The 17,840-nt window shown below is 37.3% G+C and overlaps 2 protein-coding genes across 5 annotated transcripts in view; one reads left to right on the forward strand and one right to left on the reverse strand.

The window, feature by feature from the left end:
* LOC122719426 overlaps positions 1-17,840 on the reverse strand; it is a 196,327-nt gene that overhangs the window by 155,205 nt on the left and 23,282 nt on the right. The window lies entirely within an intron of this gene.
* Positions 1-17,840, forward strand: part of LOC122719425 (unconventional myosin-XV) — a 72,353-nt gene that overhangs the window by 25,301 nt on the left and 29,212 nt on the right. Inside the window, exons 10-26 of one of the 2 annotated variants that reach the window (XM_043945197.1) lie at positions 419-748; positions 1,239-1,526; positions 1,606-1,763; positions 1,914-2,291; positions 2,579-2,922; positions 3,201-3,872; positions 4,890-5,161; positions 5,233-5,409; positions 5,744-6,197; positions 6,442-7,217; positions 8,121-8,225; positions 9,228-9,706; positions 9,784-10,071; positions 10,148-10,359; positions 10,448-10,643; positions 10,835-11,831; positions 12,236-12,478. In XM_043945197.1, the coding sequence (XP_043801132.1) occupies positions 419-748; positions 1,239-1,526; positions 1,606-1,763; positions 1,914-2,291; positions 2,579-2,922; positions 3,201-3,872; positions 4,890-5,161; positions 5,233-5,409; positions 5,744-6,197; positions 6,442-7,217; positions 8,121-8,225; positions 9,228-9,706; positions 9,784-10,071; positions 10,148-10,359; positions 10,448-10,643; positions 10,835-11,831; positions 12,236-12,478 (6,369 nt within the window). The remainder of the gene's footprint in view (positions 1-418; positions 749-1,238; positions 1,527-1,605; positions 1,764-1,913; positions 2,292-2,578; positions 2,923-3,200; positions 3,873-4,889; positions 5,162-5,232; positions 5,410-5,743; positions 6,198-6,441; positions 7,218-8,120; positions 8,226-9,227; positions 9,707-9,783; positions 10,072-10,147; positions 10,360-10,447; positions 10,644-10,834; positions 11,832-12,235; positions 12,479-17,840) is intronic. The other variant, XM_043945198.1, reaches the window with a different exon arrangement.

Raw genomic sequence — 17,840 nt, forward strand, 5'->3', positions numbered from 1 at the left:
TTTGCCATTCCTTCTATTTTTTCAAAACGATAATGAGTGAAGAAAAATAATAAATTGATGTAGTTCGATTCGAAATTTTCGATTTTATCATAAATACGATTGATGAATAATTCGAAAATTTAGAAGGTTTCTTAGAAGAAAGAAAAGGATCGATTTTTCTTTGTTCTGATGATACAAAATTCCTTCTATTTTTCCAAAACGATAGTGAATGAAGAAAAATAATAAATTGGTATAATTTGAAATTTTCAATTTTACCATAAATATTTCGATTCTGAACAATCACAAAATTTAGAAGATTTCTTAGGAGAGAGACACATTTTTGTCATTCCTCCTATTTTTCCAAATACTTCAACGTTATTATAATATTATGGAGGATTTTATATCATAAATAAATAATCTAATCAACTTGTACTCACAGGAAGCAAGAAACGAAAGAGTTTTCACTGCCTTGAACATCGACCAGGCTTTAGACGCGAGAGACGCGTTCGCCAAGGCTTTGTACAGTTCACTGTTCTCTTGGCTGGTCGCTCGTGTCAATCACATCGTCTACAAAGGAACGAAACAGACGGCCGCCATCTCTATACTCGATATATTCGGGTTCGAGAATTTCACGGAGAACAGCCTCGAGCAATTGTGCATCAATTACGCGAACGAGAACCTCCAGTTCTATTTCAACAAGCATATCTTCAAGTTGGAGCAACAAGAATACGCGAAGGAAAAAATCGATTGGACGACGATTAATTATACGGTGAGCGAAAGTTCCCTCCTCAATTTAATTGGCTCCATTATTATTCTTTTTTTTTTTTTTTTTTGCATAAACGAATCGATGAATCTTCGTTTGGAAATAGCTGGTTTGAAATTGATATTGGCGATTATGATTAATCATCCATTATTTTCTTCCTTCGTTGATTTATAATTTCAATAGTAAGTTTAAATGGCAAGTGAAATTTTAGGAATAATTCTGAAAGAAACAGAATTATTATTACTATCGATTTTAATTTTTACAAAATGCAATATTCTGTATTTTTAGAGCAATAAATCGTATCGAAGAAAAAATAATTTTCACAGGAAATGCAGTATAAGTAATTATATACTTGTTCACAAATCAAAATATACACGAGTATCTAAGTTCCTCCTTGAATAAAATGATGGAATTCGATTTTTTCTTAAGACTCTTAATACTCTTTCTTAATACTCTTTCATCATTAATTGTACACGAAATTCATTTTGATGTGCAGGATAATCTACCGGTGATACACCTAATCGCGAAGAAACCAGTCGGTATCCTTCATCTCCTCGACGACGAGAGCAATTTTCCCAAAGCGACGGATCTCTCCTTCTTGGAAAAATGCCATTACAATCACGCGTTGAGCGAGTTATACTCAAGACCAAGAATGAATTCCGCGGAATTCGCGATCAAGCACTACGCAGGCCAAGTTTGGTACAACGTGGAAGGTTTCTTGGACAAGAATAGGGACACGTTGAGACCCGACGTGGTGGAATTATTAATAAGCAGCAAGATATCGGTGAGTCTTTTTCGTCCATTTTCTCGAGCAATTTGAAATTTTATTCATTCCCGTTGAAACGCTTTTTCAATCGATTCAGATGGTGAGCAAGATGTTCCAACACGTGAGGACGGCCCATGAAGCCAACAAAACCATGAACAAACCGAACGGTAGATTCGTCACCATGAAACCTAGGACGCCGACAGTCTCGGCTCGATTTCACGACAGTTTGCAGCAACTTTTAGATTCCATGTCTCAGTAAGAAAATTGACAACGCAAAAATTGATTTATTTTTCTTATTTTCGAGGGAAAAAGAAATTATTTTAAATTGTATATCTTAAATTTCTAGAATTTTCTTCCATTTCTTCGTTCTCTACTTTTTCTCAATTTTTAATCGATCGATTTCAGATGCAATCCATGGTTCGTGCGATGCATCAAGCCGAACACGGAGAAAGCGCCAATGAAGTTCGACATGCCTTGCGTCCTTGAGCAGCTAAGGTACACAGGGATGTTGGAGACGATTCGCATTCGAAAAACTGGTTACCCCGTCCGACTTCTTTTTGGACATTTCGTGGACAGATACAGGTATCTAGTTTCCACGCACCTGCCTAGAGGCGCACCCAACAAGGAACTTTGCCGTATCATTTTGGACAAAGCTGCGCCCAAGGATGCGCAAGTCCAATATCAACTTGGCCTCACCAGAGTATTCCTGAGGGAATCTTTGGAGAGGACTTTGGAATACAATAGAGCTCTGATTTTGGAAAGGGCTGCCATAACTGTTCAAAGGTATTCAGATCTTTTAAAAAGAACTTCTATTCTTCAGGGAGGCAAAGGGCAAAAATCGAAATTTCGAAAGAAAAATATCAAATTTTTGTTATTAAAGTGACAAATTCCAAGATCTTATTTTTATTGGAATTATATAAATATATATTTATTTTTCCAATGAATTTTTCTCATTCAATTAAAATCAGAAATCGAAGCTATATCATTTAATTTATTTTCTTCAATTCTTTTAATTCGAAAATAATTTTCAATCAAAGATATTCGATGCATCCTAATTACTCCATTATCAGATACACAAGAGGATTCCTGGCTAGAAGAAGATTCCTGAATATTTCACGGAGCACTGTGTTGATTCAAGCTGTTTATCGTGGTTATCGCGAGAGGAAGAAGTTCAAGTCGTTGAAGAAAGGTGTACTTATGGCGCAGAAGATATACAGGGGGAAAAAGCAGCGTGAGAAGTTCAAAGTATTGAAAGAGGAAATGGCGAAGAGGGCGGAGATCGAACGAGCGAGCAAAGAAAGAGCCAAGGCGAAGCAACAGAGAGAGGAGCAAGAAAGAACTTCCAGAGCTGTGGCCGGTGTTAATCATTTGGAAATCCCTGCTGAACTTGCCTTCATTTACAGCAAACTCGATGGTGGGTAACAAAATATTAATTTATCAATCCAATCCAATAATTCTCTTAATCTCGTAATTATATTCTTCCACTTCGTTTCATTATATATCTTTTTCCATAATCTAATCTCAAGTAATTACGTAAATTTTCAATTTCTCAACAATCAATATTATCCTGGATGCGAAATCGATTTGATTTTCAAGCTTTTTATACTCTTTTTATTCCAACTTTCGATTCGATTTTAATATCATAAATTGATACGAAATTTATTTTATTAATTAATAATTTAATTCGAACAGATTGGCAGCCAACGCACACGGAGAGAAATCTATTAAAAGTTGTCGGCCAAGTGATACCTATGCACCACAATTACACGTTGCCGAACGACATCGACCAGCACCAATTCTCCAAATTCACCAACATTTACTTCAAAAGCCACATCTTCGGCATGAAACGGGAGCCCATAAAGACCCCGTTCCTGGCGAAGGCCCGTGATCAAGATTACACGGACTCGCTGATGATCTTCAAGATGATCCTTCGCTTCATGAACGAGAACAACTTGAGCGGGAAAAGGGAGCAAGCGTTGGGCGATTACATAGTGAATAAAGGGATCGTGAATGAAAAGTTGAGGGACGAGATTCTTTGCCAATTGGCAAATCAAACGTGGAAGAACGAGAACGACGCGAACAAGGAGAGGGGTTGGCTGTTGTTATCGAATTGTTTATCAGCTTTTCAACCTAGCTCCACATTGTTCAAGTATCTTTTGAAATACGTGTCCGACCACGCGTACGATGGCTACAAGGCTTATTGCCAGAGGAAACTTTTGCAAGGGGAAAGGACGATATTCAGAATAATGAGCAACAATCAGCAAATCGTTCACCACGTGCCGAGGAATTATCCCCCGTGCGTGTTGGAGTGGAGAGCGAACAGGAATCGAGTTAACATGGCTTTGAGCGTTGGATTTTACGATGGTTATTTTCATTTTTGGATTATGTATATATACGAGAGCTTAAGAACTTAAGCTTTCTTAAGACTTCTCTTTTTATCTACTCAAAATTTTATATTCCTTTTCTTTGGAAGAAAAATTTTCTTTCGAATCGAATTCCTTGGATCAAGATTGTTATTTCTTATCCGATTTATATTCCATATTTTTTTAATCAAGAAATTTTCAAAGTGAAAAGTTGGATACTTGATTTGAAAAGTAGATCTATTTTCTCTGCCTTTACATCTTTAACGTTATCCTTAAACGTTATGCACTTTATTTCACCTTGTTTTTTTAAAATTCGAGAGATCACTCGTGCCATTGACATTTCCTATTCAATTCAGACGCTTAAGCTTGACTTCTCTTTTTATCTACTCAAAATTTGATATTCCTTTTCTTTGGAAGAAAAATTTTCTTTCGAATCGAATTCCTTGGATCAGAATTGTTATTTCTTATCCGATTTATATTCCATATTTTTTTAATCAAAAAATTTCCAAAGTGAAAAGTTTGATACTTGATTTAAAAATTAGATTTATTTTCTCTGCCTTTACATCTTTAACTTTATCCTTAAACGTTATGCACCTTATTTCACCTTGTTTTTTTAAAATTCGAGAGATCACTCGTGCCATTGACATTTCCTATTCAATTCAGACGCTTAAGCTTGACTTCTCTTTTTATCTACTCAAAATTTTATATTCCTTTTCTTTGGAAGAAAAATTTTCTTTCGAATCGAATTCCTTGGATCAAGATTGTTATTTCTTATCCAATTTATATTCCATATTTTTTTAATCAAGAAATTTTCAAAGTGAAAAGTTGGATACCTGATTTGAAAACTAGATCTATTTTCTCTTTACATCTTTAACGTTATCCTTGTTCCATCTTGTTTTCTAAAATTCGAGAGACTACTCGTGCCATTTGACATTTTCTGTTCAATTCAGATAAATAATTTCGAAACTATATATATATATTTTTTACTGTTAATGTTGTTACTGTTAATTATCTTCAGGCGAAACGGTCACCTGCGCGGTGGATTCTTGGACAACCTGCGAAGAATTGGCCAACCTGGCTGTCAACAATCACGGAGTGGACAATTCCGGATGGACAATCACCCTGTGGAATCAATTGGACGGGCCAGACGCGATCGTCACGGAGACGAACGGTTTCGATTACGTGTTAGATTTGATCTCAGAGATGGAACTAGCACCGGCGTTCCCCGCTGCCAAACACATGTTCTTGGAGCAACGGAAGAACAGTTTCCCACCGATCAAAAAGAGAGAGGTGAGTTGAATCGCGTCTCACAATCCCCCCCCTCCTCCATCGTGTAATAAAATTCCGTCTGGTTTATTTAGCACGCGCATATAATTCGTGAGCTGGAACAAGAAATAGAACCACCGGTTCTGAAAACGTTCCAGCCCCTTGAGCGGAAACCAGTATCCAAGGTTATGGATAAACCCGTCGAACCGGAAATTCAATCGCCGAGGAGACCTGCCGTCCCCCCGCCGCAACCACCTGTGACCAAGCCATCGGTAAATTCGATCAACGAATTTATTCAAAATTAATCTCGAAAAGAATTCCTTCCCTCGACGAAGAAATTGTCCCTTGAAAAATTAAGACAGAGCGATTTGAATTTCTAGAATTTTGGAAAAAATTATCGATTTAATAATTCGAATTTTGAAGATTTAGATTTTCATTTTGAAGAATTTCGGGTTGTTGATATACATTTTATAAAATGTAATAATAATATTTTCCAGATAAAAAGAATTACCTTCAGTTTTTTTTTTTTTTTTTTAATTATTAATCTTCTATAGTCTTCCATCAATAGCAGGGTAAAATTGTTCAAATATTTCTTCATTTCACAAGGTAAGGAAACAATCTCACGAGGCGATATTGGAAAGCACAACGGAGACTGGCCTATCCCGAAAATCAGCTTTGAACGACAGATACTTCGAGAAAGAGAAGCAACGTAGTCGCAGCTTGGACAACTTGTTGCAACCAGAAGTGGTATCACCTCCGGTGAAACTGGCCAATCTTGGATTATCTTCGTCCAAATTAAACGAGCGTTATCACAGTCTGGAAAGGATTGGCGAGACATCGGCCGTCAGTAACGTGGAGTACATGACAAGGAATGAGATAAATCAAGAGAGGAAGTACAGCAGAATAACAAGGACCACAGAGCCAAACATCGAAGAGGAAGATCTGACCATCGACTTTGAGTACCCCGATATCCAATCGGTTAGCCAAACCGGAAGATCTGAGGATGATAAGAGCAGTTACATCAGATCACAGACAAGATTCATCAAATCTCAATATCCTGGTGAGCAATCTCAAACTGACTCTTCTTTAAAATCCTTCCACAACGAAACATTCAGATTTACATACTTTCATACCATTCTAAACTTTTTTCCAAAGTTGAAAAATTCAATAAATTTAACTCAACATTAATTTACCTTATTTTCGTATCAGAATTTAAGATTATATTTATCGTTCCCTCTTCTTATGAATATCCCCAATTCCAAAGATTGCAAACTCTTCGCGTAACCAAATACACTTTCGTGAAGGGAAACGAGCATTGCCAGGCAGCCAATCGAGTCGTGCCTACATCGAGAAGAGCGAGTACGGCGTGAAATCCTCGGCCATGTCCGACACGAGCGAAGCTCCTTCCCTGGCCTCTCACGTGAGACGGGTCAGGGTGCCTAGTCAAGCTTCAGACGTGGACCAGTTCCTGGACGAGTTGTTCATGCCGGTTCTGGACGGAAATTTGGACGAGTTGTCGGACGCGAGGAGCCTGGCGGCTAGCATCAAGGGTACGAAGGATGACAGGTCCCAGAGCGGTGCCATAATCATCGAGAAGAGATTCGACGATTCCGTGGAAGAATTCATCGAAAGCGTGACGAGGGGGGAGAGAAGAGGAGAGGGAATCACAGCTAGTGAATTGTCCAAGAAGATCAAAGGCGGTGGAAACATGGACATACCTAATCAGAACGCGACGTTTAACTTTGGTGCCATCACGCCGGGGATGATGTCGCCCCCCATGATGATGCCAATGTTCAGCACGCCGCAACAAGTGCCGGCTGCTCAAAGCACGAGCATGAACATGGGGCCTGGCTTCATGCCCATACCGATCTACAGTATGCAAGGGCTGAGTCTTCCTCAGTACCCCAATTCACCCCCTAACCAGAGCAACGACATGATGGCTTACCAGCAGAACTTGCAACGAGCCTTCCTGCAGAGTGCCATGGCCCAGAATATACAGATTCAACAGCAACTGCTTGCCCAGAATCAGGCTCTTCAACAACTGCTCGTGCAGAGCCCCCAAAACTCGTCGCAACAACCGGTGAGAAATTATTCGACGCTTGATTAATAAAGTGACAATGACGTCGAGAATTTCCGATTATTTTCTGGGACAATTGAATTTTATATAATCTCATAATTTCATATAATTATTGAAATTGAATAAATATATAGATATATTGGAAATTTAATGCTAAATCGCAATTTTTCTAGGTTAGGTGATAAATAAGTCAGGCTATTGTTTCCGTATCGAAAAACGAAACAAATATACGAACTATTGAAAAAGTTATAGAAATAAGTGTTAAATGAAACTGTAGAGAATACATAAAATATCTAAAATTGAAATATAATTCTATTTCAAGTTCCATAAAAATTCTAAATTAAAAAAATTAATTTCAATCAAGTTTGATTTATATAACTAGCCAATTAGCCCGAGACTTTGTTAAACAAGGATATTCTCTTAATAAAAATTAATTTTATTACATTTCTCATTTCACGAAATGATAATTCAATCTTGTCCCAGAAAATTAATCGTAAAAAATCAAAAGGAAGATAAAACACACGAGATCATCACGCGTGTACAAAACAAGACCCATTACTCGATACTAGATCAAATTCCTTACACGTATACACGCGTAATTAATTTTACCTGGTCGCACAATAATACGGACATGTCGTAACATTAAAATAAACCGAGAATTGCATGTTAAATGTCATCTCACATACGGATACGCCGTCATTTTTCGTGCGTCACTTTCACGATCACATTATAACTAAATGACTAACACGATCGGTGCAACACTGTACGAAATGTATGTGTGACAGTGTTGGCGATCATCCAAAAAAATAGCGAAAAAAAAAAATATATATTTATATATATTCACGTCCATTTTGGACGATCCTGTGGGCTTCTTAGCCGCATCGCGGCGTGGGTGTGTGTTTCCAGGGCACGGCGTTGTCCGCAGGCCCCTCCAGTATGAATCTTGTCCCCCCAGCCCCCCAAAACGGTGCCCAAATGGGGCCCAATGATTCCATTGGACGCTACTCCAAGGTATCTAATGATATTCATCTAACGAATAAAATCTGTCGATCGATAACTTGGATGATAATTAATACGATTTTATCTGATACCAGGTGTGGAATGAAAATTTGTGGAAATTTTTTTTTTTGTTTATTGCAGAGATTTGTTCTGTTATTAGTTCAAATTTTATGATTATATCATAAAGACGAAGAGTTTTTGATATTATAATCGTGAAACGTTTAATTAATAATAGAGAAAATTATTATCGAAAGAAATAAAAAGAAAAACGTTCCACAAACTTTTCCACCCATAGCTATTTAACGTCGAAATTAAAGAATCGTTAAATTGCCGATTGAAAAATTGTCTGTAATTTTTTTGGGGGGAAATTTAAAACGATCGATCGATTATTTCTTTCTCTCGTTACAGCAGCTTTCAAAGATGGACAATATTTCAATCGAAAATTTTCATTTCAATCCGATTTATTTAATTTCGGCGTTGAAATGTATCTCTGAACACGTTGTAACACGCTACGCTGAATAAAATATTAACCGGTTATGGGAAAGATTCGCAAATATAAGAGTTGTACAGTGGTGTGGAGGAATGCAGGTGTTCGAGAGGTACTCGTCGATCGAATACTTTAAACGAGTCTGATAATTCTTTAACTTTAACGACGAATTTATACGAAGATTAATCTGTAATTACTGCGTTTATATTAAAAACTCCAAAATAACTGAATGAAAATCATTTTCGAAATTCATTCACTTGCATTCACTTTTCTCCTACGTAAAACATTTAAAAAATCCTAGCGAGTCTACAATTGTTTCACAGCACTGTACATACAAGAGCACGAAACGATATTCATTTCGAGCATGTTTGTAAATCGTCATACTTTGTAAAATATAAACTTTATATAAACAATAATTGAAAAAAAAATATCTATAAATTTTTGCAAATTAGTAGAAGTGAAGTTAAATAATCCGTTCCAAAAGGAACAAACTTAGAGAAGAATAAAACGTAAAATTTGGAAATTAGGTTTCCTTCAGGGAACCGGAGGACGGTGAACTTTGGTCGACCGAGAAGCAGGGTGCGCCCGCGTCTTCGACCAATAATCAGCGACAGGAGATGACGGTGAAGGCTCAGATTCATCGGTCTCAAAGCCCGCCTCGAAAGAATTCCGAAATCGTTAGGAAGACCAGCGTGGAATACGCGGTGAGGAAGGTCAGCGTCGAGAGAAAAGTGGCCGACTCGAAGAAATCATCGAGCTCGGCGGACGCAAAAAGGCCTTGCCCTTCGAGCAAGAGCAACGTGCAAAGTAACTTCACCAACGTGTTGAGCGAATTGAAGAATCGTAAGAGCAGTTTGGACAGCAATCTGTCGAATTCGAGCAACAACAAGGGTGTGCCACCCCCGCCACCCATGCCACCACCTTTGGAGTCTCACGACCCGTCCGAATCGAGGCCTTTCCTCGATCCTTATGGGAGAGCAAAGACAGTTCGAATTGGCAAATGGAGGTGAATAAATAATCGAAGGAGAAATTGAAAAAAAAAAAAAATTAACATCTCACAATATTTCTCCTTATTTATCTCAGATGGCCTCCGCCTAGCGACTCGAACGAGAATCAAAGCCAGGACAGTTTCATAGAGTTCAAAATGCGGCAACAGCAGCAGCAACGAAAAATTACACCCCAATATCAAGAATACAATCAGGGCGAGGGGGAGCCGAGCACAGAGGGTGGGGTCGAGTGGGAGGAATTCGAAATTGAGAATATCGTCGAGACGAACGAGAAGCAGGCAGCGGTTGGCCATGCTCCACCTCCGGTCGCCAAACACGAGAACGGATACAAGGAGGAGGGGGAGAAGAAAAAGAAAAAGTCCAAGTACGATTGTTGAAATTCTTCCCGTTGAGAATCAATTCGAAGGTATTGCATTTAAAACTCTGTATACCTTTTCTAGATCCGCGTTGGAGGTAGGTGCACAGAGGCCATCCCCGGGAAGCATAGGAAAACTGAAGCTTAGCTCGGAGATGAGGCAGAGATTGGAAAAAGTGACGGCGAATCACAGCGTGAGATCAACCAAGACAACCGAGAAACCTGCTCTTCCTCGCGAGGACGGTAAAGTGAAACGTTTGGAGGACAATAGAAAGCTTCTTCTCGAACAGCAATTAGGTAATTCTTCTTACCTAAGTGTTTATAGATTCGTGTGTCGATTGGGAAATGAATGGTTCGATGATAAACCGTTTGACATTTTCGAAAGGGGGAAGATGGGACGATTACGCGTCAACGGCCGATGACACGCAAAGCGTGACTTCAAAAGGCACGACCGACATGATGACTCAGGCGCAAGTAGTCAGGACTCAGATCGAGAGAATGGAGAGGCCTGTGCCACCTCCGCTTCCGGTCACACCTCCGCAACCCCCCAGTCCTCGTGGTGGAAGCATGTACAGCAACAGGTATTCTTCTATACTCAAATTATTCCCTAATTTTTCTTTTCCTAATTTTCAACTTATTATTTTTAACATACTTTTCAAATATATACGACACGTTTCACTGTTCAATTTCCATTAAACGATATTATCAAAAAAAAAAGGAAAAGAAAAAAGGTTAATTAAATTTTATCTAATATTCAATTCCTCACTCTCAGTCAATCCGGAGTACCGCAACCCAGGTCGCCTCCAGCCCCGGTCGAGCCGAAGGCTCGAGATTCGTTCCGAACATCCCCGGATTCGGAGGCGTTCGACCACTTTTCCAAGACCCAGCGCGACATGTTCAGCCAGAGCAGAGACATATTCGCGTCCCAGCAGCATCTGAGGGAGAGCCACGAGTACAGAAACGACTTCGACAAGTCACGATTGTCCGATCCAAAGTCGAAAGACTTCTACGGGAAGGACAGCACGGACATGGCAAGTTCCGCTAGGGACAGAAGTTCCGACTTCGACTCCCGCCGCGACCTGAATTCCGACATCTTCGACCCGAAATACGCGAGAGACATATTCGAGAACACGAGCTCGAAGAGAGATCCCTTCGGAATGGCCAGGGACGTGTCCCCAAAGTCGAGGGACAGCTTCGGCATGCCCTCGTCCAGAGACTTTGGCCTGATGCCGAACACGAGGGAATCGTTCGCAGCCGCCCGTCAAAGTTTCAAGAAATTGGATCGTGATCTAGACAGGAGATCGAGCGTCGCGTCCACCCATCGTACCGACAAAATGGAGAGGATCGAGATCGAGGAATGGCCCGAGTTCCTCAGGCCAGTGCTGCCACCTGCCGAGAAGCCGGAAATAGAGAAGGTCCAAGAGGTGGTGAACACGAAGCTCTATCCGCAAACGTCCACGGCTCACTTCACGTACAACAGGGTCACGTGGACGTTGAGGGTGAAGAAGGAAGTGTTCGCCCCCAACGAGACGTTGAACAGCCCCCTGGCTCTTCATCTCGTGTTTTGCCAAGTCGCTTACGACGTGCTTGCCACGTCCAGTATCCGGATCACGAAGGAGGACAGGCAGAATATGCTCAAGATGTTGGACAATTATGGCGTCACTCTGGACAATCTGCAGAGTACTCAGCACAAGATCACGATTAAGAAGAACGTGGTTGACATGGCCAAACAGTGGCCTCTGTATTTCGCCAGGATATTCCCAGTGTCGGTGAGCGAGTTAAAATTTTTCGATAAAAAAGTGAATCGAAACTGAACTCGATACACCAACTCCTTTCGTTCTACCTAGTCAATTGTGACTACGTGTATAATTACCATATATGGTGTTTATACATGGCTAATCATACGTGGCATTCCCGAAAGGAAAGTCGCGAGAAGAAAATGGTTAAATTAGAATCGCTCGCTCCATTGTTGCAATTATTATTAATCTCGGCCTGTCTTCGAGGCATCGAGGAGCGAAAAGAATCGTTGAAAGCTACGTATAATAATTATTAGATTATTTTATCTCGCGTCTTTTATTTTTCACGCCATTTTTTTTACCTCTAAAATATATCATATTCTGATTGAACAATTAGTACAGTTGGTAGTATAATTTGAATTATTTTCATTATTCAGATCGGCCCTCAGCATCCAGAAACCCAACACGTGGCGATCTCTCATCACGGTCTCAGACTCATCAAGCGTACACCGAACGGCGATTTGGTCATTTTGGAAACTTTGCCTTTAGAGGAAATCGTCTCGGTCAGTTCTCCACGGATCGGTGTCTGTGTAATGCAAATTGCGTCAGGAGTCAGGCTACCCCTGCACACGAACAGAGCTCCACAATTGACCGAGATGATAAGCAGTTACATCAGAATGGTGAGTGATAACAATTGTTAACAATCTCATCATTCATCAATTGACGAATTGAGAAATTTGTGACGCGTAATTATTATTTATCGTTCGACTTGATTCAATTTTTCCAAAGAAACGGAATACATAATTTGGAATAGGCGAAAAAAAGAATTTAATTTATTTCAGTGATACAGTGACATTGGCCGATTTCTGTTCGTCGTTTATCTCGAGCCAATCTTTTCCAGAAAGTTTAGAAAATGCAACTCGCGTCGATCCGCATTTAAAAATCACGGTTTTTTTCTATGTGTTTTGAGAATAATTTTGCGTCGATAATTTAGAAACGCAGTTTGTACGATCGTTTTACGAGCACTGGGCATAATTTATTATACTAAATATTTGTGCAAGATATATATTTTTATCGGGCTGCTAATGAATTCGACGAACAGATTAATTCTATTTCTATATCTAAAAAAAATAATATAAAATATAATACCTATATATTTTATATTTTAAAATATAGAAATATTTTATATTATTATAAAATATATAGGTATTTCGTAATCATGGATGTAATTCATTCAATTACGAATTATACATTGCAAAAAGTCAGAAGAATATTCAGAAATCTAAAAATAATTAAATTTTCTTCGACCATCTTATGAATCCAATTATTATTATTTCTTTTTTTTGATTTTCTAATTATAATTTAGATTTATAGTAAAAAAAGAATTACTTATCAACATGCCTAACTCCAATCGAATTTATCAAAATTACTTAACGAATTTATCAGAATTATAAATTAACAAATTCACGACGCAATATCTCGTTTATCGATCGAACGATCAAATGATTGTAGGAATTCAGTTTCGATAACTTGAATTCAGTTTCGATAACTTGAATTCAAGAAACTTGACGCCATTCTACTACTTACTCAGTTGAAATTATTTTTTAATACTTATTTGGATTAATCTAAATTAATTTGGATCGAAATTAACTATTCGGATCTCAATATAAATTACAACAGAAGAGAAGATACGTTTGAGGGAAGAAATGAAAGTTAATTTCGAAACTATTTTAAATAAGTGGACATTGAAAATAATTATAAATATATAGCAACTTAATAACCCTCGAGAGGATTATTACCTAATCTAAATTAAGTTTTCTTTTCAATCTATATTAATTATTCCATAAGATACAGAAAAAAATTGTATCCCTTTCATCATCCGTTTTCATCCCTCAACATTAAATCCCCAAACTCAGAAATAAAATTCAAAAGAATCGTCGAAAGAAAAAAAAATAAATGAACAAACGTAGAATTTCTACGGGAAGAAAATCTCATCTCGAAATTTTAAAACTCTCGAAATTGATCGGAGGAATGAGCCAATAGAAAGATCCACGAAGATCGTGTCCGTAACTTGCGCAATTAATCGTGGAGCAGCACACATGCACCGATGAGGTAACGCGATCGCACGTGTGGAAATCGGTACGCGGCCGTAATAAGCGGCCCAAGAGGGATAACTCGAGGAGAAGCCGTGCCTCGGGCCTGTCGAGCCAACGCGAACGACAGACATCGCATTCCATCGCGATAATGCGTGGGTAGCGGAAAGCAAGGCCCACGATTTACCCGCGAGAAAAGACGATTCGGGGTAACGACGTGTCCCTCGCACGCAAAACAAAAAAAGAAAGAGGGGGGAATCATAACCCTACATAAGATTGGTCTAACGTACGCCTGATGGCTCCGTGGTTTTAACCTAACGTAATCTTTTTAACCTAACTTCGAAAAAATGATGATCTCTCTCATTTGGGAATTAGGGTTGTTCGAAGATTTTGTGCAAAATTTGATTGAGGAAAAATCTATAGAATGAAGAGATACACAATGCTAGTAGTATGGTTTATGATGGTGAATGTGAATTAAGGAAATTGTAATTTTATTGAATTTGTTTTTTGAAATGATTTTTGCCAGGAAATGGTTCTATATAAATATTCTAATAGAAAAAAAGAAAATTGTGATTGTTGGATTATAATATATAATTAAACTGGATAATTAGATATTTGTTCGTTTGAAATGATAAATAAAAGCTGCATTTGCAACGACTAGTAATATAAAATTTCGAGATAAACACGTGGAAAATAATTTAAATTGCAAAAAAGTTTATACTTTAGACTTGAAGGTTTTCAGCAGAGATCTACTCAACTACTACATAGTGTTTATATATAAGTTAAGAAGCGCATAAAGTTGGTCAATCATCATTTATTCCACCAACTGGATACGTTCCACGCGTTCTCTTATTTTCTTATCTGTTCTGTCATTTGCGTTCGCTGATGAGTTTCACTAGTTTTTTGATTTTTGCCTTCATCTGTGGGATAACGATTTTACGATCGTTTATTCTCGTTGGAATATCAGCATGATGAAGAGCGATTAGAAATCTTGGTATATTTAAACGCAACGTTTAAGAGACTTAACTTAGAATTGTTTAATATTGTTAAAATAATTAGAAAAATTAAAAGATACTGTCGCTGATTGAAACCATTTATTACGATTCTGATAATCTCTTCTAGTTTGAAATTTAAATAGATCGATCCAGTCTAATCGCTCATCGAGAACGTACAAGCATCGATTACTTGAAACATAAGTTCTAGAAGAAAGGAATATCAATCAAAGATTCCTTTTTAATCGAGCCTCCATGAAAATTTTCGACCAATTTTTCTATCACCACGATAAATCTAATAGTGAGAGTAAATCGAGAAATACGTGGTTACGTGTCTTTAATTCCACCTCAAACCGCCATTTATGTATTAATACTGAAAATGGACGACCAAACCTGACGCGGATGGAAAAGGAAATAGAGCATTCCTCGGATTCACATACACGTGTTTCAAAAGAAACAGTGGAATGGCAAACTCGAGTGGTCTTAATAGAAGAATGAATCTACCTTCACGAATTGCAAAATGAAATGAAATCAAAAGAGGAGGATATAAAAGGATTATTCGTTTGTAAAATGAATTACAAAATGAATTAATCCTATTCGTTTTCTAACGTTAATCAATCAACATATCCTAATTGATAATTTTTCTACGCGTGTATCTTTGAACTCATGAATTTATGGTATTAGATTTGAATCATTAATCATAGTTCAGATTTCAAACGCAAGATATTTTTTTATTTAGAATTTTTTAGAATTTAATTTATCTGTTGATTTTCTTTTTTTTTAATTATTCCAATCAGTTATAATTTAATCTAAGATTTAATTTAATTCTCTTAATGTAATAAGAGAAAGAAACGACCTTGTACGTTTCATGATTCATATGTTTTATGAATTTTACTTTAGTAAAAAATGATTGATGATTCAAATACTGCGTAATATTAAATTTCTGGTTTAAATATTACGTAGTAATACTGTTTATAAGAAAAAATTATCAATGTTATAAGGAAATAATTCACGATAAGAACATTGATAATTTCGAAATATACATAACAATATAGTGTAATAATCTTGTCAGGATTGATTATCATAAAAAAAAAAAAAAAAAACTATTATATCTATCAAATCTGCGAGAAAACAAATTTTTCTATGCTTTGTTTAAACATCTTCATATTTCCTTCGTACTTTCTACAATTTATCATTTATTCTGATAATATAACAACACGTTTCCAGACGAAGGAAGTGTTTGATCTCTTTATTCCTTTTTAAAAAAAAAAGATAAAGAAGTGGACTGGCATTAACATTGCGATATTCGTATGACATTTCAACCTCTACATTGAATTTTATTACGTTCACCGAGAACGTGGGACCAGTCAATCGATCAGTCCCATTGCTTTGCCTCGACGTTCAGTGGCGTAACAAGGCTTCGATAACTGGTGCACCAAAACAAAAGATAACCGTATTATACGATTTCTCTTTTAATCTTTAGATCTTAAAACAGGATAATTTAATCATTTTCGATTATCATTAGAATTTTTCGGTTATCGTTAGAATTTAGAAATTATATATATATTAAATATATGGAAGAAACTAAATTTCAAAGAAGATACAGAGAAGATTCAGAAATGAATTCTTCTTCGTTCTTTGATTGACTCGTTGATTTTCTTTGGAATTTCAAGTATTCAGATAAAAAATTACGATAAAAAATTAGATAAAAGTATAATTGAATGCTCAAAGGATTAATTAAAGGAGAATAAAAACGTGGATATCTTTATCTTCAATTTACACTTTCTATTTTCACATGATACAGATCATCTTCCAATCCTCGCTTCATCTCCATAAGAAAAAGTTACTTTTCCTCCGCAAAATTTCAACGAGCTCAAAAGAAATTCGCAAAAAAAAAAAAAGCAATTACCAGAATAAGATTAAAAACTTTCTTCCAATAATTCTCATTCCTCATCCAAATTCACCAAATAAACTTCTAAGAAAAGAATTACACCAAAAACAATTGTAAAACTTCCTCTCTCGCCGTTTCTATATCGATCTATATTTAGATCGAGACTCGTCCTTCACCAAAGACGATCGAAAACCGTCTGCACAGATGATAGGTGGCCGATACCTTCTCCATCGTGCAAGAAAGGAGGCATTGGCCAGCATATATGACCACTCAGTGGAAACGCAATTTACACTAGGCGTTGGCCGAGGTTGCCTCGTTACATTACGCGGTATCCGTGCCGTTAGAATTGCCAACCCGATCGTCGTTGCTAATTGATGTTGGCCGATCGCCTTTCCACGCTTGCGCGCGACTATTTCAAGAGCAAAGAAATAAGTGGATTCAGCCATTCAATTCCGTTTTCCGTTCATCCGTGAAAAATGGGCGTACACGCGCCGCAGAATTCTTCGCTCGATATATATATATCTCTATATTCAACTGGGATCTGTTTTATGTAGTTTCAAAGAAGATTTTCAAAGAAGAGCGGAGGATTCAAGATTACAGGCTGTTGCCTTTTTGGAGAACGAGATGTGGAAATGAATTATGAACTCGTAAATGAATGAATTTATTAGATTAGATAGTTTAGTTTACTGGTAATTGATGAATGAATTTTGAATGGATTTTCCTCGATGATAATAATTAAACGCGACGATATTAGATGTAATAAAATAAATTTCATTGAGAATTATTAGTATGAAGATTAATTATTATTCGTTGCTATAATTTTTTGTCACGATGTTTTTTTTTGTTTGGTTGTTTATATGCAGTTGCAACGCGGTATGGAAATGCATTTGGAAATGATAAATTAATTGTGCTGATCCCGTCGTTGCTCTTGAACTGCACATTTGCAAGAAATAATGACGTAAACGAAAATGAATTACTCGTGAGGAGGCAGATCGTCTATGTCTTTATAATATACACGATTTGGTATATTTGTCGTTTCATTTTCAAATTTAAATTTACAAAAAAA

The sequence above is a fragment of the Apis laboriosa genome, unplaced genomic scaffold, assembly GCF_014066325.1.
Source record: "Apis laboriosa isolate Shangri-la unplaced genomic scaffold, ASM1406632v1 scaffold78_cov150, whole genome shotgun sequence".
In the NCBI taxonomy this organism is placed as follows: Eukaryota; Metazoa; Arthropoda; class Insecta; order Hymenoptera; family Apidae; genus Apis; species Apis laboriosa.